Source organism: Nematolebias whitei, chromosome 6, assembly GCF_014905685.2.
Source record: "Nematolebias whitei isolate Nwh7 chromosome 6, NemWhi1, whole genome shotgun sequence".
Classification (NCBI taxonomy): domain Eukaryota; kingdom Metazoa; phylum Chordata; class Actinopteri; order Cyprinodontiformes; family Rivulidae; genus Nematolebias; species Nematolebias whitei.
In genome coordinates, this window is record NC_056503.1 from 18573518 (window position 1) to 18598584 (window position 25067).

At 40.8% G+C, this 25067-nt stretch overlaps 2 protein-coding genes across 2 annotated transcripts in view; both read right to left on the reverse strand.

Moving 5' to 3' along the window:
* Positions 1–1730: 1730 nt before the first annotated feature.
* On the reverse strand, positions 1731–21592 carry bace1 (beta-secretase 1). Its single transcript, XM_037678088.1, has 9 exons — positions 21119–21592; positions 15649–15737; positions 15341–15557; positions 12852–12989; positions 12639–12773; positions 12428–12529; positions 11295–11444; positions 3749–3920; positions 1731–2922 (listed from the first exon to the last, which is right to left on the reverse strand). The coding sequence occupies exons 1-9, from the start codon at positions 21425–21427 to the stop codon at positions 2684–2686; spliced, it is 1551 nt and encodes a 516-aa protein (XP_037534016.1). The 5' UTR covers positions 21428–21592; the 3' UTR covers positions 1731–2683.
* A 1396-nt stretch (positions 21593–22988) lies between these two features.
* The window catches only part of LOC119411563 (T-box transcription factor TBX1), a 4870-nt gene continuing 2791 nt past the window's right edge, over positions 22989–25067 (reverse strand). The window contains exon 7 of the mRNA XM_037678517.1: positions 22989–23028. Coding sequence (XP_037534445.1) covers positions 22989–23028 — 40 coding nt within the window. The remainder of the gene's footprint in view (positions 23029–25067) is intronic.

The window sequence follows — 25067 nt, forward strand, 5'->3', positions numbered from 1 at the left end:
GTGTGTGTGTGTGTGTGTGTGTGTGTGTGTGTGTGTGTGTGTGTGTGAACTATGGCACTGAATTGTGTTTTCTTTGTTAAATAACCGTTACCACTGGCACTAAACGACAAAGCCTTCTGGAAGTTCAACTGTCCCACAGACAGCACCCATGCCCTCTGACCACATTATTAAAGCTTATAAACTTATTTAACTGCGTGTGAATAATGTCATATTATCAGTACCACTCATTTAAAACTGTTAAATTGTTCTTTAAAAGCCCTTTCTTTACGGACAGCAGCGTTTTTTTTTTTCAGCTCGCACGTGACGTTAGCTTTCGGTTTAGTTTTGTATTTTGCATGTAAGCTAGCTTAATTAAACCATGTTTTGGCTTTTAATTAAGATTCTTTAAAACGACCTAAAACCTACTTCATCTACGCTGGAAATACAAATCGTTTTACATTAACGACGAGTACGAAAAACGTCAGACTAATAAAAAACAAGAAGGGCTCGAGTTTCACCCGCAGCGGTTGTTAGCTTTCAAAATAGCGACTGTCATAACGGCACCGATTAAGATTATACATGTAAAATAAACAAGGTCGAACAAAAAATATAAAGATTATATTTTACACAACAACAACACAAACGCAACTCACGTTTCCACTGAAATATGGCTTTCTCACGAGTGGTAACGACTAAATATTTCGAGCGATATCTCCCGAGCTTTAGTTCATTTCCGTAAATCACAAGCGCTGCCGCTGATAGCGACGTAATACGTCATACGCAAACGTGGAGCGCAAAATCTGATTGGCTCCCCAGGATAGTAAACACAGGAGAGCAAAGGCCACACCTTGATCTGTTTGAGTTCAAAAGTTTTTCCAGACCATAAGATTGATTAAACATCTAAGTAAATTTCTATTTTTAAATATTGCAGGGGTTCTAATTAATTAGTGCCTCAAAGTTGTAGCAAGCAATGGCAAAGTAAAAAAAGCTGCAGAAGAACAATGTACTTAGTTCAAATTAATGTGCGTCTTCAAAATGTCAAAATGGGTACGGTGGCTCAGTTGGTAGAGCTGTTGCCTCTCAGTAAGAAGGTGGTCGAATTGAATCCCAGCCAAGGCACAGGGGTCTTTCTGGGTGGAGTTTGCATGTTCTCTCTGTGTATGCATGGGTTTTCTCCAGGTACTCAAAACAAACCAAAAACATGCCTAATAAGCTGATTGGTAACTAAATTGTCCCTAGGTGTGAGTGAGAGAGTGAACAGTTGTCTCTTTTGTCTCTGTCCCAGTGGTGGACTTGCAGCCTGTCTAGGGTGTCCCCCATCTCTCGCACAGACTTCTGGACATGGACGCTAGTGACCCCCGTGACACAGAAAGGAAGAAGCGGGTAAGGATAATGGATATAATAATGGATGGACAACAAAAGAAATGAGAAAAACAACAGAATTTGCAGTCAATGGTTAAGACCAAATGTTAAGAAACCAGCTAAAGATAAATGTACAGTATTTGCATGCAGAAGTTGATCTGCTCAGTTAACTACCAAAGATGAGTCACCATGTAAAGTCATGGACACTTGTCCTATTCCATTAATTAAAAGCAGCAACCTGGTTGAAGGGTATTATTTTCATTAATGAAGTTCTAAATAATTTGGGCTGTCTTAAAAACCAGAGAAGACAAGTCTGACTGCGAGTTGTTCTGCTTTAAACTTAGTGTTTTTCCATTTGGCTGAAAGAAAGGAACAATCAGTTTACAGTTACAATACGTACTTTATTGGGTCGACAACGCTGTCAGAACCTGACACATAAATATCCAGTTAGTTAATCTATTTACAGCTTCTTCAGACAACACAAACTCCATCATACTTTGGGCTGGTTTCCTTTCCAGAGCATATATGGTCCCAGTTAAACAGCAAGTTAGGCTGTTTGTGTGTGACAGAAGCCCTGTTAGGTTTGTCTGATGTGTTACACGTGCAACTGAGCGAGCACTGTGTTCTGTGCAAATAAAGACTTTAAATGAACACTTTTATGTACAGCAGATACATGTACGTTATCAGGATGAGAAGATAAAAGTGACATCTGATGATGACCGATCAGCAGTCACCATTTCACACAAGCAAAAACAATTTTGTATTTTCAATAAGTTTACAAAGCAGCCTCCTTCTGCATACTTCTTTTTCTTTGTGGGGTTCATCATAGACATGTGCAACAAAGTGTAATATTTGTCTTGTATCATTCTCTTATTTTCATATTATTAGAGGTGCAGCTTGGTTCATTCACTCCAGACACAAACACACGTACAGTATAACCACGTTCTTATACTCAAATTATACCAGAGCTAAACACTTCCAGATTGGTTCCTTATATAGACGTCCCCCCAACCTTCCAAACCAACCTGTAGCAAGTACACGATGGTTTGAAGAATGGGGGGAAAGTACAACCATCTTTCCAAATCTGATGTATCTGTGAGGTTTATTCATAGAAAGAACAGTTAGTTTTGCATTTCACTCCATGCTGATGAGCACAGGTCCAGTAGCTTAAACAGGCGCCGACAGCAGCACCTCTTCTTGTCCCGGCAAGTTCATGATGGCTCTAGTTCCCCTCGCAAACAACTTGATGACAGCAGCGTCTTTTTGTAACGTCCCATTCAGCGAATGTCAACTCGGTCCGGCTATTCGCCTGTACGTGTCAACAGCCTGCAACCGCTTCCCGTCATTTTAGGAGCGATATGTCGTCTGCAAAGTCCCCGTGTGGGTGGAGGCAGCGAACGAAGCGCCACTGACACACCATGAGACACAGAGGCAGCATGAAGAGCGCACAGATCCCTGCCATGATGTAGGCGATGGTCATCAGCGTGGACTCGTCTGTCTGAGGGATGTTGTAGCCACAGTCCTCCAGGTCGACGCCGTGGAACGGGCCCTCGACCGAGGCGGTGCGAAATTCATCGTGCACTGTGAGAGGGAGTGCAGGAAGCACAGCTTTAAAGTAAACAGAGATAATGTGCTCTACAGAAACGCTAAACAGGTTTAGTTTTGTTGAATTTCTGTATTCCTGCCTGATCAGTAAAGTTCTATCTTATTTTATTCTTTTCCTTCATGTTTGTTCTGTTTTTGCACCATAAACGTACGAGTGCGAATACTGCTTCAGTTTGGTTTTACAGTTTTGGTTTATGCGTTTTACAATAACACTACTTTATTAAGTAATATAATATTAATTTATTCATTTATCAAAACGTTCAGATCATTCAGATGAGTGCTGTGACTTTTGTTTTTTCGTTGTATGCCTTTTGATCTTTTACTACCTACTTAGCTAATGTTTTACTATCTTTAGATTGTGTTGTTCTTCTTTTAGTGAGTTTTGCTACTTTTAGATACACTTTTACTACATATTTAGCTAGTGTTTTGCTACCTTTAGTTATTAGCTACAGTTTTACATCATTAGCTATCCTTTAAGCTAGTGTTTTAGCATTTCTAGATAGTGTTTTGCTCCTTTTAGCGTTTAGATGGTGTTTTGCTTCTTTCTGCAAGTGTTTAGCTGCACTTTTACTACATATTTAGGTAGCCTAGCTAAAGTTTTCCTATTTCTAGCTTCCTTATAACCTTGTAGCATTTAGTTAGTGTTCTGCTTCTCTTAGCATTAACAACTCAGTTTCAGTTTCTTTGGCAGGTTTCATCAGTCATTTTTGACTCTTTGTTCATGTTACATTTTTACTTAAAATTAAGCTTCTTCAGTTATTTCGTCTCTTTTCCCTTCATCCGTCTGTGCGGTTATCCTCACCATGGCAAGTGCTGACAGCAAAGCCGATGCGTTTGTTCTCTCGGTCAAACACGACGTAGAAGCCCTCCATGATGACAGCTCCCATCACGGTGCCGGTGCTGGACTGAGACACAGCAAACTTGTAGCAGTCCTCCTGCACAGAGGCCACATCCTCCACTGGACGCAGGTATTGCTGCACACAAGAAATAAAAATATTCATAAAATGGCTGATGTATAAAATAGCTGTTTCTTATAAATGGGTAAGTAAAGTATTATAAGCTGCAAAAGAATCATGCAAAAACTTTGAGAAGGCATTCATAAACACTCTGCAGGGATGTATTTCTTATACCGTATTTTTCATTGTATGTCAGTTTTTTGCCTAATTTTCATGCCCTGTGACTTATATGGCGAAGCGACGTATTTATGGATTTTTTCCCATATTTTTAGACTAATTTTTGGCTGAGATATGATCGTTTCTATTCATTCTGACTGAAAAAAAATGCAGTACCACTTTTGGCCACTATGGGCGCTAGAGGACCCTCTAGGCTTTTGACGACTACCGGTATACCTGTAGGCATAAAACCATGCTGAAGGAGGAGCTTCCCCTTGCGTGGTTGTGACAGTTAATAAGAAGGGGTGGATGGACACAGACTATGGCAAGCCCTTTTAACATAAAATAGGATTCACAACGCTTACATTCCAGATATCTGAAACTGAGTTTTGACTAGACATATTGGTTATTTAAGATATCTTGAATTGCATTTTGACTAGTCAAAATACTTATTTAAGATATCTCTAATTACATTCTGACTAGTCATAATGACGTCAGATTTACCATTGAGTTGTATGGAGGCTTCAATTCAAGATATCTTGAACTGAATTTTGACTAGTCAAAAATACAGTTCTAGATATCTCTAAGTTAATTTTGACTAGTCATTATTTGCTTTCAAGATATCTCACTTTTAGTTCTGACTAGTCATAATTACAATTAAAGATATCTTAAATTACGTCATTATTCAAGATATCTTAAATGTATTTGTAGATATCAAAAATGAAGTTTTGACTAGTGCAAATTAAATTGTAGATATCTTGAAAGCAAATAACGACTAGGCAAAACTAACTTACAGATATCTAGAACTGTACTTATGACTAGTCAAAATTCCTTTTAAGATATCTCAAAATGAATTCAAGATATCTTGAATATTTTATCATGTAGACGGCTTTTCTATTCAAGATATCTTGAATTCACATTTTGACTAGTCAGAATGACATTCAAGATATCTTGAATTGTTATTCTGACTAGTCAAAACGTCACAGATTTACGTAGCATTTTGGCGGAAAAATCATAAAGCATTGTAGCCTTTTTATTTTATAATCTGCAAAATCAGGTCAGTCCAACACAACGCTCGTATTTTTAACATGATTTTTAGCGCGGCAGCTCGGATTATTTATTGTATCTGAAACAAGAAGAGTTTTTTTGCGACGTCTTTTTCACGACAACCGGAAACCGACACTTCCTGCTTTGCGAGTCTTTGCACTGAGGAGAAATGTCTCTCTTTTCAACATCTTTGCTTAATTTGCCAATCTTTTCTTTCGCTGCTGAGGAGGAAATCGCAGCGGTGAATTCTCGAACTAATAAACTTGAAAGGACAAAAGTTTTTCCATGAAGAAAATCTCCACAGCTGTCAAGGTAAGAAAAGACGTAGCTTAGCAAGCTAACCGTTAGCTACAACATATGAAGCGCATAAACATCGTAATAAAGAAGCTTAATTTAGTGTGCTACATTATTTGGAGTGTTTGAGACAGACATGATATAAAAATTTTTATTATATTTTTATGAGGTTCCATTAGTGCCAAACATATGTTTATGTGTGTATGTAGCGTGCTGTGTATACAGTATGTAAGGTGATGTGTTAAGTGAATCAATCTACAATCTATTACTTGTTTAAAGCTAAATATGTTATAACAAGTATTAATTATATATATGTGTGTGTGTGTGCTAAAATCAGATCTATTTTAGATCTCACTGGGTGTTGAAAAAAGAAATGTTGGCTTATTTCTGTAGAAGTGCACAGCTGGTAAAGGTTTTTGTAACCATGTAGTTGCACTTTTTTTTTTTACCAGACTGCCCACTACTCCCAACTCCAGCTGCCAACTGGTCCTCCTGCACTGGCCCGCACAAGAGATTTACAAAGAACACAGGTAAAAAAAATAAAATAAGAGTGGAACACATTCTTTTCTGTTACATTATTTGATGGTTATGATTCTCATCACAATAACTGTAATAACTTTCCCACCTGTATATTATTAGTGCCATGTGAAATTTGTCATAGTCTCAATATTACTTGTGTCAAATATATTTTTCTCTCCTAACTTGTTTAGAATTGTTTGTTTTTGTAGGTAATTAATAAATGCAGGTTCAACCTCTATGGATTAGTAATATTTGCAAGTTAAGTAAAAATCTTAACTCTCAAATCTGTCCCACTGTGTCCTACAAAATTGCTCACTTGTCTCTTTACATTTAATTATTTTTTAGTTTGACATATTTTTATGTTTATTTCTTGAAAGGGACTCCATCCTGAACCTGCCAGCGAGGTGGTGGTGGTGGTGGTGCGAAAGCCCAAAACTGGTGAAAAGATGTTTGCACTCCACGCTTTACAGAGCTTTCACAGGTATAACCTTTGGGTTAATGTTTTTATGTCCAAACTGTCAAAACTTATTGTGATTCTGTCACTCGTGTGTTTGTTGGACCACTTCCAGATCCTGACATCCTGGCATCGGGAGAAAAACCACCAGCTGGAGTCCCAACCACTTGTCACACTTATCCTAGAGATGGTCTCTCAGCTTTGGAGCTGGTACCATCCAGACTTGGTCCTGTGCCACAGGGCTCACTGGGGTCTCACCAGTGCCCACCTGAGAAGTCCTGCGTAGCATCATTCTGCACCACATGGCTCCAGACCTCCTGCTCTTCCTTCGATGCTGCATAGTCTTCCCAACATGTGTTTTGTGGCCACACTCGGTCAACTTATGCACCTTCAGTCTTTGCAAGTGTCACATGAAGTACAGGCCAGAACCAGGGAGCAGTCCAGATGTCCTGCATGGGTACAGCTTCGACAACCAAGGCTTACTGCTAGCTGTTTCCACTTTCCATGTTGCTTACAGAGGAAGTGCAGAGGAGGAGTCTGCTGACAGCACTGGCAGCTCAGATGATCAGCGGGTACACTAAACAATAACTGTTGAACGGGTATGGTGTGATGATCAGATTGATGATCGATTGATTGATCAGATGAAGTCTAAACTGGACATGTTTTACTTCAACACCTTCATCCATGTGTTTATATCAATGCAGCAAGAAACAAAATTTATAAATCACCCTTTTGTTCCTTCATATTTTTAATCAGTCTCAATCTGTGTGAATCACTGTAAATACTGTATCTTGATGATGCTCAATGATCCAGGTAGGAAAATCTAAAAAAGTTAAGTCTGGTCCTCTGGACATTCAAAAAGCAAAACAACAAAACAAACACACACAAAAAGTAAAAATGTTTCGTCTCTCATCCGAGAGACTTCCTCAGTCTGAGGAGCTGTATTCAGCTCAGTCTCTTAAATAGCACCTTCTCAGAGTGGATCAACCAGTTTGCTGCTGACAACCATGTGTAAATGTGTGAACCATTTATTACTTCATTTTATGCTTATGTTTAATAAATGTTTTAATGTTAAATGGTTATTGTTGCACTGGGGTCTGAGAGAAATGTAATTTCAATCCTGTGTATGTCCTGTACATGTTGCAGTTTTTGACAATAAAAGTGACTTTGAGCAGCACCTCAGACTGAAGAAGCCTTTCAGATGAAAGACGAAACGTTTCTACCTTCTTTTTTTTTTGTTTGTTTTGTTTTTTTGAATGTCCAGAGGACCAGACTTAACTTTTTAGACGTAAATACTGTAAATAGTTATTCATGAAAAATACATAAATGTGCCAATTTATTTAATTTGAAATTACATAATTTGATCAAATATCTATAATCCACTATCAATTTATATTGTACAGTTATAAAATGTTAACTTAAATAGTTACGTTTTTTGTTTTTACTAGATATTGTAAATTGCACTTGTTTTCCTTGTAATTCAACTGAATCAATCCACAAATAAAAAAACAGTACAGTATGCTGCTCAAGTGTGTTTTAATTGAATGTTTAAAATAATTCAAAACATTAACTATCTACTGGTAACTACGTAACACTAGAACAATTTACATACATGTGACAAGCTTGGGTATGGATGTTATTTTTATTTTATAAACTTACTGCAACACCACCTTAGGACTTTCACCCAAGGACATCATTTATACACAGAAAAGACACTTGGGTTTGTTTACAAGTAAACACTGGAACAGAACCTACACGAGACTCAACTGTCACCTTCAACCTGGAATATAAATATGAAATTAACAAAAATAAATATGAATAATACTTAAGAATTGCAAAACAAACAAACATGGGCCTCACATTCACATACAAAAATCCAAAAGCCAGCCAATCTTCTCTCAGGTAAGACACTGACTAATTATGGTGACTCAAGCAGGCTGTGAGAGTGCAGTAAAGCATGGTAGGACAGATACGGTTGTTTTCTTGCCCCACAAGAACAACCAGGAACTGAACAAAAACAACAGCGCAGAGACTGAGCCATTTTCCTCACTGTCTAACGCTAACAATAGAGCCACAGGAAGTTGTGGCATTTTCTAACAATGTTGTCCAGAACAGCTAGCGCCATTGCAGCCACACAAAATTCTGCAGGCAGCTGTTTGAACACCTAAGTAGCAGCCGCGGGTCCTACGCGTCATTTCTTAATTCAAGATATCTAAAAGTGTCATTCTGACTAGTCATAATTACATTCGAGATATCTTGAATTGTAATTACGGATGTTTGACCCGTCAAATGACGAATCAGGTGACGTCATTTAAGATATCTTGAATTGTTATTCTGACTAGTCAAAATGTAATTCAAGATATCTTGAATTGTTATTCTGACTAGTCAGAATGTAATTCAAGATATCTTAAATTAGCATTCTGACTAGTCAAAATGTAATTGTGCCTAGTCAAAACTCAATTTAAGATATCTAGAATGTAACTACAGATAGTCAGACTACTCGATTTTATGTTAAAAGGGCTTGCCATACACAGACATGATGAACGTGTGGCCCACAAAGAGACACACGAAGTGGCCAGATGGATTTTTTTAGAGCAAAAAAAGCCCTGCTGGTGAAGGACAGCATGTGTGTGCACATCAAGCCGCAATTTAAAGATAAAATTAAAGCGTGCAACTCCAACCCTGCCATCATCCCGGGAAGCTTGACAAAAGTGCTGCAGCCTCTGGACATTTCTGTGAACCGGAGCTTCAAAGCAGCTCTGCGCCGCCTTTGGGAACAGTGGACGGAGAGCACAGCTTCACGGCTACAGGACGGATGCACTACGCGACGTTCCAGCAGGTCCTCGGCTGGATCGATGAAGCGTGGACCTCAGTCACCACAGAAACGATCCAGTCGGGGTTCAGAAAGACCGAGATGTTAGCTGGAGCTGCAGCTGGAGCTGACGCAGAGGAGGACTCTGACAGCCCCGGGGAGGAAGAGGAGACAGCGCTACATCACCTACCTCAGGAGTTGGCAGAACTCTTTGCCAGAAACACAGAGGATGAAGAATTCACCGGGTTTGAATAAAAAAATGAAATAAATAGGTGTTTCTGTCATCATTATGGGCGGGTGGGTATGTAGTAATGTTAAAGCCGTTTCATTTCGTCTGCTTCATTTTGCCACATTTTGACCGTCAAAGATCAACTGAGATACACCTTTACTATAATTTCGAGCAAATAAATAAATGTTTTTAGGTGGTTATCTTGTTAAATTTTTAAGAAATGCGGAGGCTCGTACAGCTGCACGTGCTTGCTTCACAGCACAGCAGCAGGTGACACTGGGTGAAGCTGGGTGAACGGAAACTATTTTTAGAAATTCAGCTGATTTGACCATTAAAGTGCATTTATTAAGGAATAGTTCAACCTTTGCTATAATATTGAGCAAACAAATAATTGTTTTTAGGTGTTAATCTTGTTTAATTCTGTTAAAGTCCTCCCGTGCACACTCCTGTGGCCGCCATTTGGCAGTCAATCCATTTTTGGCACAACACTGGCCCACATTTCTGGGTTGTCAGCGGTGACGCATTATAGATGCAACTTATACGGCGAAGCGACATATTTATGGATTTTTCCACTTTACTGGACATAATTGGACTGATGCGACTTATACGGCGGTGCAACATTTACGGCGGAAAATACTGTAGTTTATACTTTATTTAACCTTTGTATCGTCCTTTAACTTTATGACCATTCATGTTCCTTAGGGAGAAAATCCACCACCTTATTTACCTGCGTAATAATGTTCTTTGTCTATAGTTTTTCTCCACAAGAAACTAGTCAGTCTTTTAGAGCTGTCTCAGCCTGAAACAAAAATATCTAGGCAAACGTTGAGTCTTTACTCAATATTTTTCTAATTTAAATCAAGGTAAAGTAAAATTTAGTTGCTCTTGATAACTTGTAAACAGAAATATACTCCTGGGTAGTAGAAAGTAGTTTGATCCGGGCCAGCATGAGATTCTGACTTTATCATAAAAAAATAATTAAATAAATACAACCATCTCACAGTATTGCAGTAGAGAAAACAAATCTTTAAACAATGTAATTAACCCTATATAAAAACACGAACATTGATACTTCCTTTGCAGCTGAAATAATATTCAGATATTGCTAGAATTTTGATATTTTATTGACAATCTGTGGTGTCAGCAGAATCTCAGAGAAGCTACAGGCTGGAGGTTATAGCGCGGACATAACTGTCCTGTAGGGGGCGCTGGCACATGTTAATCAGGAGCTTTGAGCATCACCGGCTGCTTTTTTGTTGATGGGTTACTGAACTCTCACACTGTGATTCACTCAACCTTTATTTATATAGGTTAGTCTCACTGAGCCTCGAGGACTCATTTATGTTCATAAACTGATGCTAGCTGCTTCATGCTTTTGTTTGTTGTCTTTAAATGCTCCTGTGAAATCAACTGAGCACATCTGGCAGCTGTGTTTTCTACTCTGTGGGATTTGATGTCAGAATAGAGAAAAACAGATACAAACTTTTCAAAATAAATGCACCAGAAGTAGTTTAAATGTGGAAGTTTACTTCCCCCCCCCCTCTAGGACATACTTTCATTTCAAGAATATGTATAAAATAAAATGCCTCATGGGTGGAGAGTTTTTTAATGAATAAAATTTCTGTTTGAAAGCACAGAAAAAAACATATTGGTCTATTATTATGGGCTGATTATACATGTAATCTTGTTATAATTACAAATTATAATTTATTTGAACAAATTTTAGGCATATTCAATAATCTCTTTAAAATAAAACTGATGGTCTCTGGATAATTTGTACATATGTTTACAGTTTAACATTGTTTGTAACACACAGTTTCTCCTTGTTGAACCGAGGAGTCGCTTTATGTGACCAAATTCAGACCCAGACAAAGTTGTTACCTGTGGCAGGATGGAGATTCTGAAGGACTGGTTGCGGTTTTCACTCATCAGGTAGAGGGAGATGACAGGAAAGATGTGCCACGGTGTGGTGCCAGCCTGCCAACATACCAGCTGCTCCCCCAGCCAGAACCCAGAAGGAAACTGCTCCGTCTGAAAAGCAGGTCAGAAGGACTTCTGATCTTTTGTTCCTCTCATATCTGCTTATTAAACATCAGCAGCGAATGCAGGGACTATACGTAGTTAAAGAAAGGTGGGAAAAATTTTCACTTCACGCAAAATATTTTGGTTATATGGAACATTTTTACGGCAGCACGGTGGCTCAGTTGGTAGAGCTGTTGTCCCTCAATGAGAGAGTTGCCGGTTCAAATCCCTGGCCCAGGACCTTTCTGGGTGGAGCTTACACGTTCTCTCCGTGCATGCATGGGTTTTCTCCAGGTACTCCGGTTTCCTCCCACAGACCAAAAACATGCATGATGTTTTTGGTCTGTGGGAGGAAATTGATAATGAGCTCATTGTACCACTCCCTGCAGATGGGAGTGTACCAGCATGGCTGACTGGTAACTCTAAATTGTCTCTAGGTGTGAGTGAGAGTGAATGGTTGTTTGTCTCCTTTGTCTCTATGTGTCCCTGTGATGGACTGGAGACCTGTCCAAGGTGTCCCCCGCCTCTTGCACAGTGACTGCTGGATATGGACACCATCCATCCATCCATCCATCCATCCATTTTCTTTACCCGCTTGTTCCATTTTGGGTCACGGGGGTCGCTGGTGCCCATGTCCAGCAATCACTGTGCGAGGGGCGGGGTACACCCTGGACGGGTCGCAAGTCCATCACAGGGCCACATAGAGACAAACGAGACAAACAACCATTCACTCTCTCACTCACACCTAGGGACAATTTAGAGTTACCAATCAGCCTAACATGCATGTTTTTGGTCTGTGGGAGGAAACCGGAGTACCCGGAGAAAACCCACGCATGCACGAAGAGAACATGGATATGGACACCAGTGATACCCAAAAAGGAAGACGCAGGTAAAAGATGGATGGAATATTTTTAGCCATAGCAAACTTTGACTCTGATCCATGACTTATGCATGCCGTTCCACCGAGGATCTGCAGTTTATGATGAACTTACAGAGGAGGCAGCTTCAATAGCCTTGACAGCAGCCTGGAAGACTTTCCTTGGCAGCCGAAGGTTGGTGGTACCACTGTCCACAATGCTCTTATCATAGTTATACTGCAGGGAAAAATGTTTAAAAGACCAACACTGAAAATCTGGTAAAAAGCTTTTTCGTTGACTAATTAAACAAAAATCTCTATTTGTTTTGTTCTGAATGTACTTTTACCTCTTTACAGTCCATGTTGAGGTCCTGTCCATTCACCTCAATCCGTACGATAATGACCTCATAGTACCACTCTCTGCGGATGGGAGTATACCAAAGCTCCCCCACATACAGGAATGAGTCCACTCCTCCAATGATCTAAGAGCACAGGGAAAAATTAAAACCACAGCTCACAGACCTTATGACATGATTTGTGCTTGTGTACGTGTGAATCACCATGCTGCCGCCGACGGTGGAGCTGCCCAGGGAGTAGTTCTGGGTGAAGCCGGCGCCACACAGCTGGAGAGAGAAGAGGTTGGGGACCGACGACTGGCGAACCAAGGAGTCAAAGAAAGGCTCGAGTGTCTCATCAGGCTGGAAGACAGAAGACAGATAAAGTACTGGGTACACGACCAAAGCAAACAGCTGGATTCCTCTTTACCACTAATGCCCCGTTTGCACTGCCCCTAATAAGCCCCAACTCTGGGCAGCCTGCCACGGAAAGAACCCTTTTGCACCAGTACTTTAGCTACTATTTTTAGCTGATTTGAGGCTGATTCAGTAAAAGTCTCTTTTCGTCCGTTTTTCTGGTGGGACCGTTCGAGCTGAGTCGAGCTGAGTCCGGACTGAAACGTGAATGCAGGTCACTGATTGGTCAGGGGGAGGAGTCACTGGATCTCAGAAACTTTTCACAGATCCGCCATTTGCAATTTCTCGGAACGCGGAGCCGCGGCTGGATCTATTTTAAAGATTTTAAAAACAATAATGACAACGCCGTGTTTAATTCTGAAGTCCAGGCATTTTTGGTGTTTGGTGACCGACGATAAAATTCGAGCGAGCTGAGTCACTGCGGAGGATCATACGAGCTGCTGACCTGTTGAAGCACGCGAGGCCGGACCCCGAGCCCCGGCCTTGCATGTTCACAAAGGCTGGATTCCGAGCCCTGGCAGGAGGGAGGACCGGGACAAAGGGTGGAAACGTTTTATTAAAAACATTTTATGTATAAAAAATAACGTTTTTTTTTAATCAGTGAAGAATAAAAATAAATAAACGGTTATGGCTTTATCATGAAATCCTGTTTTTACTTTGACTTTATTAAATAATCTGTTAATTAAAGTTAACTCAGCTGAAAAATCATAAAAAGACAAAATTATTGGATCTCTCAGGAATATTTTCCTCAAACATGTTTGCCAAGTCAATGTGTACATTTAAGAAAAAGATCAAAGCTGGATTGTTAAAAAAGCACGGTGGCGCAACTGGTAGAGCTGCTGCCTCTCAGCGAGCAGGTCCCTGGTTCAAACCCCGGTCCAGGGGCCTTTCTGGGTGGAGTTTGCATGTTCTCTCCGTGCATTCGTGGGTTTTCTCCGGGTACTCCGGTGTCCTCCCACAGACCAAAAACATGCGTGTTAGGCTGATTGGTAACTCTAAATTGTCCCTAGGTGTGAGTGAGAGAGTGAATGGTTGCTTGTCTCGTTTGTCTCTATGTGGCCCTGTCTCCAACCCGTCCAGGGTGTACCCCGCCCCTTGCACAGTGATTGCTGGACATGGGCACCAGCGACCCCCGTGACCCAAAAATGGAATAAACGGGTAAAGATAATGGATGGATGGATATTAAGTAGCTTAGTGTGTGTTTTGTATTAGAATTAGAAAAATTAGAAAGAGTTATTAATTTTTTTCTGTTACTTGAAAATTATTATGATTGAAATAATTGTTTGAAAAAAGGGGCAGATATAATAAGATTTTTTTCTTCTTTCTGCTGCCTTTCATTTTAAATCTTTTGTTTCTTTTTTTATATTGTTATGGAATTGTTTTGTACTTTTTTAAAATGAATAAACTTTATACCATACCATACCAAAGAAGAAATACAGCCTTTAGTTCAACTTTATTCTAACCCACAGATGTACAAATCACAAAACAAGAATTACACTTTAAATTAAAACTTTAAGTCAAAGCTAAAAATAATCTGTATACAAGAAACAAAACCACAATGAGCGCAAATACATCAAATGATGAAGAAAAATATAGAATTTTAAATATAGAAGTTTTTGTAGGATCTGGTTCATCAGATTTAATTCAGTTTATTTATATAGCGCCAAGTCACAACAGAAGTCATCTCAGAAACATTCATATATAAAATAATAATTTAACATTATTTATCTGAGGAGCAGACTGCTTTGAGTTTAACTCATCGCAGAACTCTCATTAGCAGGACTTGGATTCTGGACACGCCTCCAGAATCGGTCCTGCAGTGCAGGTGCAAATCCAGGCTGAGCTGAGCAGAGTTGGGGCTGATGAGGAGCAGTGCAAATAAGCCATAATAGAGCAACTTAAACTATGTTCAGCAACAGACTCAAACCATGGTACTGACACTACCATGTTTCACTGAGTTAAAAAAAATTATATGTTGAAATAATGTGTTTTCTTCTGCTTTAACACCTGAGTTTTCTTACAGTTCTTTTGTTGTCCCCCATCGTGGAGCTAAGAGGGGGCATTGGACATAGCGTCCATCCGTTTGTCTGTCCGTGTATGTTGTGAGCATAATAAGAAAAAATAACCCAGTTTTTGATAGAGACTGTTTATAGGTCTAATTGCAGCTACACACCAAAGTAGAAGTGGGTTGTGATGGATCATGGATGATGGATTTGTGGATTAAGCTCACAAACACGCACGGAGAAAATGAGACTATTTAAAAACTTCTCCAGATGTAAGTGATAAAATGTCATTACCCGAGCTATATCAGCATAAGCAAGTCCCAGGATTCCCTCCCAGTTAGACCCATTGATGAAGAAGCGGTCTGACTGGGTGATTGCGGCGACGTTGGCACGCAGCGTTGCATTCGGGCCGTGCGGCACAGACACCAAGTCTGTGCCCAGCTCTCCTTCCCAGCGACCCTGAGTGTAGGGAACGTACACACTCCTGCCCAGGTCACGGTATGAGGTAGAGCTGTGAAGGACCACAGGAGGTTTAGTTTCTTCAGTTCATGGTCATGTTTAACAATTGTGCTGCTAGATTTGACATGCCTGTCCGTACTCACAGTGATCGATGGTAGTATCTGCGCAGGAATGGATGAGCAGCTGCCCCCACAGCAAAGTTACTACTTCCTGTATCCACCAGGATGTTTAACTGTTACGTGTACAAAAACAGACAAGAAATTAGATTTTCACATCTGCACAGCACATCACTGCATGGGCTCAGGAACACTTCCACTGATCACTGTTGGTAAACACAGTTCACCGTGCCATCCACCAATGCTGCTTAAAGCTCTATCAGGCAAAGAAGAGGCATGAGAACATCACCCAGAACTGCTGCTGTCTTCTCTGGGACAAAGCTTGTTTAAAGTGAACTGAGGCGAAGCAGAGAATTGTTCTGGGGCCAGAGGTATCAAATTTTGAAATTTGTTTTAGAAACCAGACACTACGTCCTCTAAAGAGGAGAGTGAGGGACCATCCAGCCTGTTGTCAGCGCTCCATTTCAAGTCTGCCTCTCTGACTGTATGGGGGTGCATTAATGTCTCTGGCATGGGCAGTTTACACATCTGGAAATACACCATCAATGTATGTTAGTATATACAGGCATATGCTCCCAATTCAGGGAAGGCCTTGTAGATTTCAGCAGAACAATACTAAACCACCTACTGCATCCATTGTAACAGCATGGCTTCATCCAAGAGTCCAGGTGCTGAACCGGCCCGCCTGAAGTCCAGACCTCTCACCAGTTGGAAACAACTGGCGCAACATGAAACAAAAAGTGCAGCAAAGAAGACCCAGGACGAATGGATAGCTAGAATCCTACATCAGACGAGAATGGGACAACTTTCCCCTCCCAAACCTCCAGCGCTGGTCTCCTCAGTTCCTGGACGTTTACAGACTGTTGTTAAAAGAAGAGGGGATGTTGCCAACTAGGAAACATAACAGGATGGTGCCTTATGTGTTCCTATACATGGTACAATTTCTTGACTTAAACATTTGATATGTTTACTATGTTCCATTGTGAACATGTTTTTTTATATTTACAAATCAATGCATTCTCTTTCTTTTTATTCATATTTTACACGTCCCAATTTCATCTGAACTCAAGTTGTATTTGATTATAATCCAACTGTTCCGTTTGGTCTCCGCAGGTATTCCTGATATCCCTTTCTCCGTAGGAGTACCCTCCAATACGTCTCATCTAAATGTCCTTTTCTGTCCCCTCTTCGTCTCCACTCTCCCCCTCTCTTCCTCTCAGATTGCTAACCTACTCTCACTCTCTTCCGTCCCCTCCTCTTTTGCCTGCATCTCTATACAAGTATCATATTTTGCTCAGTCAGTCAAAACAGTCGGTGAATGTGTGAATGGAGCTCACCGACTCGTGAAAGCAGAAATATTCAGTTTCTTCATTCATCAATTCACAGTGCATTTAATACATGTAGCTGGCTGTACCTCGCCAGCACCATTCATGATTTATTTATTTTTTGTTAGTGAGTGATAGACTCAAAGAAAGACATTAGTAGAAAGGAGCGGCGAGGAGGCGTCCAGGCAGACGGCCATAGACACAAAGCAAGCTGTTCAATAATGGATTGGCTCTTAAAATATCCTGAGGAGTGATACCGTCTCAGGGGCCGAGCCCAGCAGCCCAGAATAAATCCCGACTTTGTCTCCTTTATTTCTAACACACACACAAAGCAGGTCCACACTCACAGCCTGTGTAATGCTTTGTGTAAAACACCATAGCCATCACTCATAATGCTTTGTCTTCCTGCCTGGGACAGAAACCTGCTGACTGTCCAGAACCGAGTCATCGAGCTCAGTAATGCATAAAGCATCGCAGGCTGCATCCTGAAACACAGAGACCTTTCCCTGCACTCTCTCTGCTTTCCTATCCTGTCTGGGATGAGAGCTCGTCTGTTTCAACCGTTATATCTGCCCCCACCCCCCGTCACTACAGACGGAGAAGTCACTGCAGCACAAAGCTACACAGCTTAGCGCTGTCATTAAAGACTTAAGGTCACTTCCACGATGCTGCATTCAGCAAATAAGTCTAAAAACATGCCACAAAAGTATTAAATGTTTTGTATTCAGTTCACAAAGCGTCTGGGTCGACACTAAGAGTCCACAGATCTTTGACATGAACCTCATAAACTTAAGATTTTTTTTCTTCTTCCCATAACTGCATTCATATTGATTTTTTAAAAATCGATGGTCACAGTGCTGCGAGGATTCAGGCTTGTCCTGGATGCTGCGGTGAATGCAGTGTTGAACCATGAGCGTGTGACACCGCCTGCTCTATAATGTCAAAACAAACCGAACAAATGAAAATAAAAAGTCCTCTTGACACGCTTGAAGCTACTCACTGCAACAGCATGAACACCAGTCAAAATAATGCACGACATAATCAAATAATCTGCACAGTATTTTTCTCACATTACTGGATAATGTTTCCCTAAATTAAACATCATAGTTTCTGACCAGATGCCAACCACCACGTTTGTTAACCCACTAAAAAAAGGTCAAAAACAGGATGAAATAGTCCAACAATTTTGATATTTGGTATTTATGCTCAGATTTGTTTACTAGAGTATGCAGATTGGTGTGCTTTGTTTATATTGAGTGCATACCCAGACGTCAAGTTGAATAACAATTAATCTGGAGAACTACTGGAGTAAACTCCTTCAAACTGAACCATTTGACAGAGTTCAGCAGAATTTTTATTATCGGTAAATGAAGCCCAGTTTCAGACAGCACATGGGGCTGGAGAGAGGCTCTTGTCCCCGTGGTGATCTGAGCCACACAGAAAAATCTCCTACAAGCTTCAGCATCTCTCAGAGCTGGAGTGACGGAGCACTTTAAAGGCTTTTGTCTCCCTGATTGTTTCTCCACAGAGTTTTGTTATTGCTCGCTGCTGAGGGCAATGGCAGAGTGGTAATGTTTTTGCCTCGTGTGTGCTTGTTTGTACAGTTAGCAAAATATCTAATGAATCAATTTTAATAAAAATATTTTGTTTAACTCTCGGAGTTAATCTGACTCACGATAACCACAACATAATAAAATGACTAAAACACATCACTTTTACAGATATTGATTTTAAACGTGGTGTGGTAGTAGCTGAGACTGATCCCTAGTTTAAACTCTGAGGGCTTACCGATTTATGTTTAAAACTTTGTCCTTACCTAACAGAATCAACTCTCCTGGCAAAAGATTTCATGAATTCCAAAAGAACTGTAATGACACTTTCAGAAAGTAATCAATGGATGCACACATTCACCTGAATAACTTTTAGTTAACACAATTCAAGATGGCCACCACAGCTACTCAGCCTTGGTCTACAGAAGACATCACAGTGAGTTTTACAGATATTGAGTAAAATATGGTGTGATACAAACATATGACGATTCACGTGCGACATGCCAACGCTGCAACACTGAGCAGAGCGTTACGTTCAAGGTTGGACCAAAATGGCGAAAACATTATTTCTCGACAAAAGATGGACACACTCTAAAACTCTGGGTTGACAGGAAGCAATTGATGGACTTTCCTTCAAGTTTTAAAATGCTGAGAAACCACCTCCCCCTCTCATGATTTTTTTTTCTCCCGACTTGCTCTTGACGAAGACGGATGCTTTCTTTCCCTCTCCTGGCTCCCTCCTGCTTTTGCTCTTGTCCTGTGAATCTCTCAGAGCCTCTCTTTACACATCTTCCGAATTGTAAGTTATGGATCCGATCAGCTGGCCTCAATGCAATTGATAAAATTTCTCAATGAGAAAACAGGGTGCAGGAGAACCCTCTTGCCCTGAAGAGACACACGACGTGTACATAATTGGATTACGACAACAGGATTATCTGCTTTTTGAAATCAGCGGGTACCTGAGATATCGACAAATTAGGACGTGTCGGCAGCAGTTTTTGGAAATGGTGAGGCTGCCTGCCTGATATGAAGGATTGTACCGTCCTTCAAGCGCTCAGACTCACATGCTTTACGAGCCTGGAACTCGCTGGCATGAAGGAATCGACCTTGGAGAAGGCTACAAGCACAGACCAGCGGAATGACCACAAATCTGTGTTTGGATTCACCATTGAGTGTACCAGCAGAAACTATGAAAGCAGACATGAAATCAGTAGAGTCGACCTGCCCCAAAACAATTGTTGTTTATTTGAATATGGCTTTCCCGCTTGGCCTTGGATAGGTCAACTTATCTCAAATTGCTCCGTGAGGATATGTACACGAAGCTCTGCTCCTGCGTAGTGTTTGGTTTTCTGTTTAGAATTTTATTTTCATGTTTGTTCTTGTGATGTTTGGTTTTTATATTAGTTTACTCCTTGCCTCTGCTCAGTACTTTGTTCCAGTTTGTTTTTCTGCCCCTGGGTCCTGCCACGCTCACTTTCACCTGCGCCCTGTCTCATTTTACCTCAGCTGTCTTCCGTCTCCTTGTCCTCTCAGACCATATAACCCGTCACTGTTCAGTCCAGAATTCAGTGGAACATTACGCCGCGTGTTACATGTCACATCCAGTCTACACGTCAGCCTTCTGTTTTGCTTAATAAAGTTTTTGTTATTTCTTCAAGCTTCCTGTGGCAAGTCGAGTCGAAGCCTCCTGAAACTGTGATCCCTGTATCTTCTTTGTCTAACACCCACTCTCCATCCTTCCAACACCTTCTCCATTCTCACTCAGTCCTCACCCATCTCCTTTTCTCACCAACCCACCACTTCTGTTCATTTATTTCAGTTTCACATTTTTCGTCTCGTCTCGTCTCTCTCTCTCCGTTCTCATACAAGTTGACCTCTCCTTTGTGTTGCGCTCACTCCCTGTATGCTGACCAGCGCAGGCATCTGCACCCAGCTGGCAGTCCTCACCTTGAAGAATTACTGGTTTCATTTACACACACACACCAACTCTGTCAGTGCGGGGTCAACAGAACTGGACTATCACGTCGCATATTTAAGTAGTTTAACATTTCCCATACAGAATATTGAATCTTTACCTTTAAAGCAAGCTGTCTGTGTGTTGCAAGTTCAGTTTTCTGTTAACCCCTCCTGCTGCTCTTGGTTCAAAATGATCCAAGAGGTCTCCTTTGGGTCATGTAACCCAAGGGCAGCAGGAGGGTTAATCTGGGTAGCTAAAGCGTGGACATTAATGCAACACCAAGATAAAATCAGATAGATTTTTTTTAACTGTTTGAATACAAAGTTTGCCTAAATTTAGATTCGGAAAAACAGAGCTTTGATTTGTTGACTGTGGCGGCCATCTTGATTCAGGTTGACTCCAAAGATTGATCACTTGAACATCCGACAATTGTTTCCTGGCCGTTCACTAAAATCTGTCCAGTGGTTTCTGAGATATTTTATCTATTTTATATTATTAATGCTTCTGATGCGAATGGCCACCAAGTTGTTCAAGCCAAGAGTCATTACACTGGGGGCTAAGCACCCCTGGGGAAGATTCTAGAATCACCCCTGGTCCATAACTAAAAAAGAAAAGAAAACGCAAAAAACAGTTTTACTTAATTAATAAGTAAATAAATCACCTACCTTCTGTAGAGGAGAACCCACGGCCATCTCCACGTAGTACCCCTGGCCCGACTTCCCCCGCAGGTTGTCAATCATGCCCACGAAGCTGGCCCCGCCCTCCGCCGCTGCTCTCCGCCTGCGGTTCCCGCTCGCGCCGCCTTCTTCACTGAAGGCAGCAGCAGGTGGCAGCGGGGATTGCTTGTCGCGAGCGCCTTGCCGCAGTGGCACGCGGATGGCTCGAGACAGGCCCGAGGAATAAGGTGCGGCGGACTGGCCGCTGCTAAGCAGACATAAAGCCGTCGATATGAATATCCCAGTGAAGCAGCTCATGTTGAAACACGGTTATTTTGTTACTTATTTGTATTTTTATGAGTTTTAGGCGCTCCCCTCAGGGTGACATCCAGTCTGAAGCGGCACGAGGGAAGAATCAGGTGCTGAGGATGCTAAAATAACGGCTAAAGCTCTGAGGGCAGCTGACCCTCGACACAACAGGGATGGGGGTTACTTTGATTTATCCTCTTCTGTTGATGTTAAAGACACAGCGGGCAGGAAAAACAATTTAAGAGCGTTAAATTAACCTATCAAACAAGAAGCAGTAGAGCTAAAATCATCCTTATCGGCGCCGAGCCCTCCTCAGTGTCAATCTGAGGCGACGCGCGGATCACTGGCTCCTCTGCGTCAACAACCCGCAGGCCGGACTCACTTCCTCCAGACTTCTTTGTTTCAAACGACCGAAACCTCCGTCGGACGGGAGACTGACCGGTAGGCCCCCGTAATCCGCATCCTTCCGCTCGTCCGACCAGCTCATTCTGCTCTCCGCCTTCCAGCCTTTCACCTCCTCCTCCTCCTCCTCCATCTACTTCGCCGCATCCTTCCGATCCGCGACAGGAGCATCAGTGCGGTTAAGCTAATCTACAAACTCACCAGATTTCCGGTACAGCTTTTCAAAACAAGACAGTGAATTTATAAACAGGTTGTCTGAAGCCAACTAATGGCCTATTTAACTCAAATGTTCCGTCTATTTAAAAATGTTCTAGTATCTCACAACATAGCACTTATTTTACTAACTTTAAAGTTTGTTTTTTTAGACCACCATTGACTTCAAATTGTTGTCATTTTTTGAATACTTTTATTTTGTAGGCAACGTCGTCGTGTACTCACCATAAAAACACTGCATTTTGGGTAATGAAGTTTTCAGAGGGACTTTACAGCATATTGTGCACGGCTAGGTACTAAAGGTACATTACAGTTTTTTTTACAACAATGGATATGATTATAAAGGTTACCAAAGTTGGAGTCTGATACCTTTGGTTGTTTTTATTGTATAAAAAGAATATACAAATGTTATAACCATGTATTAGCCTGCAATTTGAAATAATACCTCTTTTTAGGGTGGAGATTTTGCCAGTTTGATTCTAGTATTTATATGCATACATATTTATATACATCTTTTTTTTTATCTGTAATTTCACTGCATTTTTTGAGTATATTCACCTCTAACTTGTTTTTAATACAAGTTGTGGTGTAGTGACTGCTACTGTGCATTACATTTATCATGTAGTCATCCACATCATGCTTTTTATAGTCTGCTACATAATTTATTGGAGCACTAGAGCCTGATTTTGTCATGGAGACGACAAACATTTGTTACATTCATTCTGTAAAGCTATGTAACATTGAAAAAGAAAAGAAGCAGTGCATCTAAAGCTATTTAAAACCCTGCGACTTTATTTTCTGCTTGCTCTGTGGAAGGTTGACTCTTTAATGAGATGATCCAGTACAGTCCCAGTATGAAGGGATATGGAGGAAGGAGGCCGGTGTTGTCAAACTGCTGCTCCCGTATTTCCTCTCCACGGTGAGGCCCGCAGAGTTTTTCCCATGGTGAAACAGTTCACGCTGCTCCTCTGGCATCGGAGCTGGACTTCTTTGTCCTGCAGATGCAGAGGAGAGTGGGGAATGGTCTTGCAGAGCAACATTTAGAAAAAAGTTGTCCCATTCTGAGCCCACTGCTGATTGAAATCATGTTTACTATTTCATCTGCATAAGAGTGATGGATAACTCCAAACAAATTCTGTTTTCCCATAAAAATATGTCTAAATACTTACTGAGAGAAGTCTTTGAGCTGTAGCTTCCCTGCTCCTTGGTGGTGAGAGGTTCTGCTCTGCCCTCTGGTGGACAGCACACTACAAGGGGGCTTGTGTTACCCTCCCTAAGCAGAAATTCAAGCAGGAGCAGGCTGTTTGTGGTGACAGAAGCATACATGTCTGTACACACAATGTAACTGTAATTTTCTCATCACTGATAACATGGTCACGTCTCTGGCATGGCCAGCACTGAGCCAGGTATAAACCTCTTCTTTGCATACAAAGGTCAAAGATCAGGATTGCAGCCTTATTGCCATTTACAAGCTAATAACTGTTAAAAAAATGCATTGATCATGTCATGATTCTATCTGTAGCTCCAGAAGAAATTACAGTCTTTCTTGAAGGAATGATGATTGACCATCACCTTTAATGCGTAAATGGAATTATTCTCCCCTAATCAATGCAAAATATTAGCAAAACGTCTAAATTTAGCGTTCTAGCCTATTTTGACATTTTTTAAAGGGATCTCCGAATACTTGCACATATTAGATTTACTATGCTGTTATTTCTCTATTCTACTAAAAGTTGTTGTTTGTGAATGCATGAAAACTAATTTCTTAAAAATTATAGATATTTATTACGTTTTTCACCTAAGAACGTCACCATTATTTTACCAGTGCAATGCACTCTGGGTGATGACGTACATCAATTGTAGTGGAGAGTAAAACACAAGAAGTAAAGGCAAAAAAGTTATGACATCTGACAATAAAGTTGTATTTTGTATATATTACAATATATGGGTCAGAACAACCAAATGTGATCAACTTGTGATGTTTCATTTTTTTAGCTCTGGAGCTAACACCGTGAATATATTTAGCTCTGGAGCTAACACCGTGAATATATTTAGGTCTGGAGCTAACGCTTTTAGCGCAGCCGCTAACACCGTAGATACATCAGTTTTGGAGGCTATGTCATAACTAGCTAACATATGTATTAGTTCTGGATCAAATGTTATTGTTGGAGCTAATGCTATATTACTATCAAACTTCATGCTCAATAATCCAGGTAAAATATCCATCAAAGTTAAGTCAGGTCATCTGAATGGTTTCTTTATTTTTTACTGAAACATTTTGTCCTTCATCCAAAGGACTTCATCAGTCCGAGGAGCCACAACAAGCTCAGTCCTATACAAGTAGCTCACTCACATAGTGGACCAACCAGTTTGATGGTGGTTTCTGTGTTGTTGTTGATGATGATGATGATGAACAAACAGATGATGTTTTGAACCACTTTGGCTATGGCTGCCTCAGAGGAGTCGACAGGGGAGAGGGCAGACTCCAGAAACCATCTTATCACTATCAAACTGATTGGCCCACTATGTGAGTGTGCTACTTGTAGGACTGAGCTTGTTGTGGCTTCTCGGACTGATGAAGTCCTTTGGATAAAGGACAAAACGTTTCAACAACAACAACAACAAAAAAGAAACCATCCAGATGACCTGACAACTTTATTGGGCTGCTATTAGCTCTGGAGCTAACTCTATTAGTCCTGGAGCTAATGTCATATTAACTTTGTATCAAATGTTATTAGCTTTGGACATAATGCAAAGCTGAGTCATTTCTCTATTCTCCTCTCTTTTATTGTGCTCTAGTTCAAATTACAGGGCTGAATGTCAGATAATGTCCAAAATTAACAATCAAGATAATGGAGCTCATGCGGGAGCAACACTTCTATGTCATTTACCCACATTGCATTGCCACGTAAATAAAATTGCAACATCTGTGTGTCATTAGTTGAAAAAAAACTAAGCAGCCAGTACAGTAATTTTACAGCCTCTTTTAGTAGTAGTAGTAGTAGTAGTAGTAGTAGTAGTAGTAGTAGTAGTA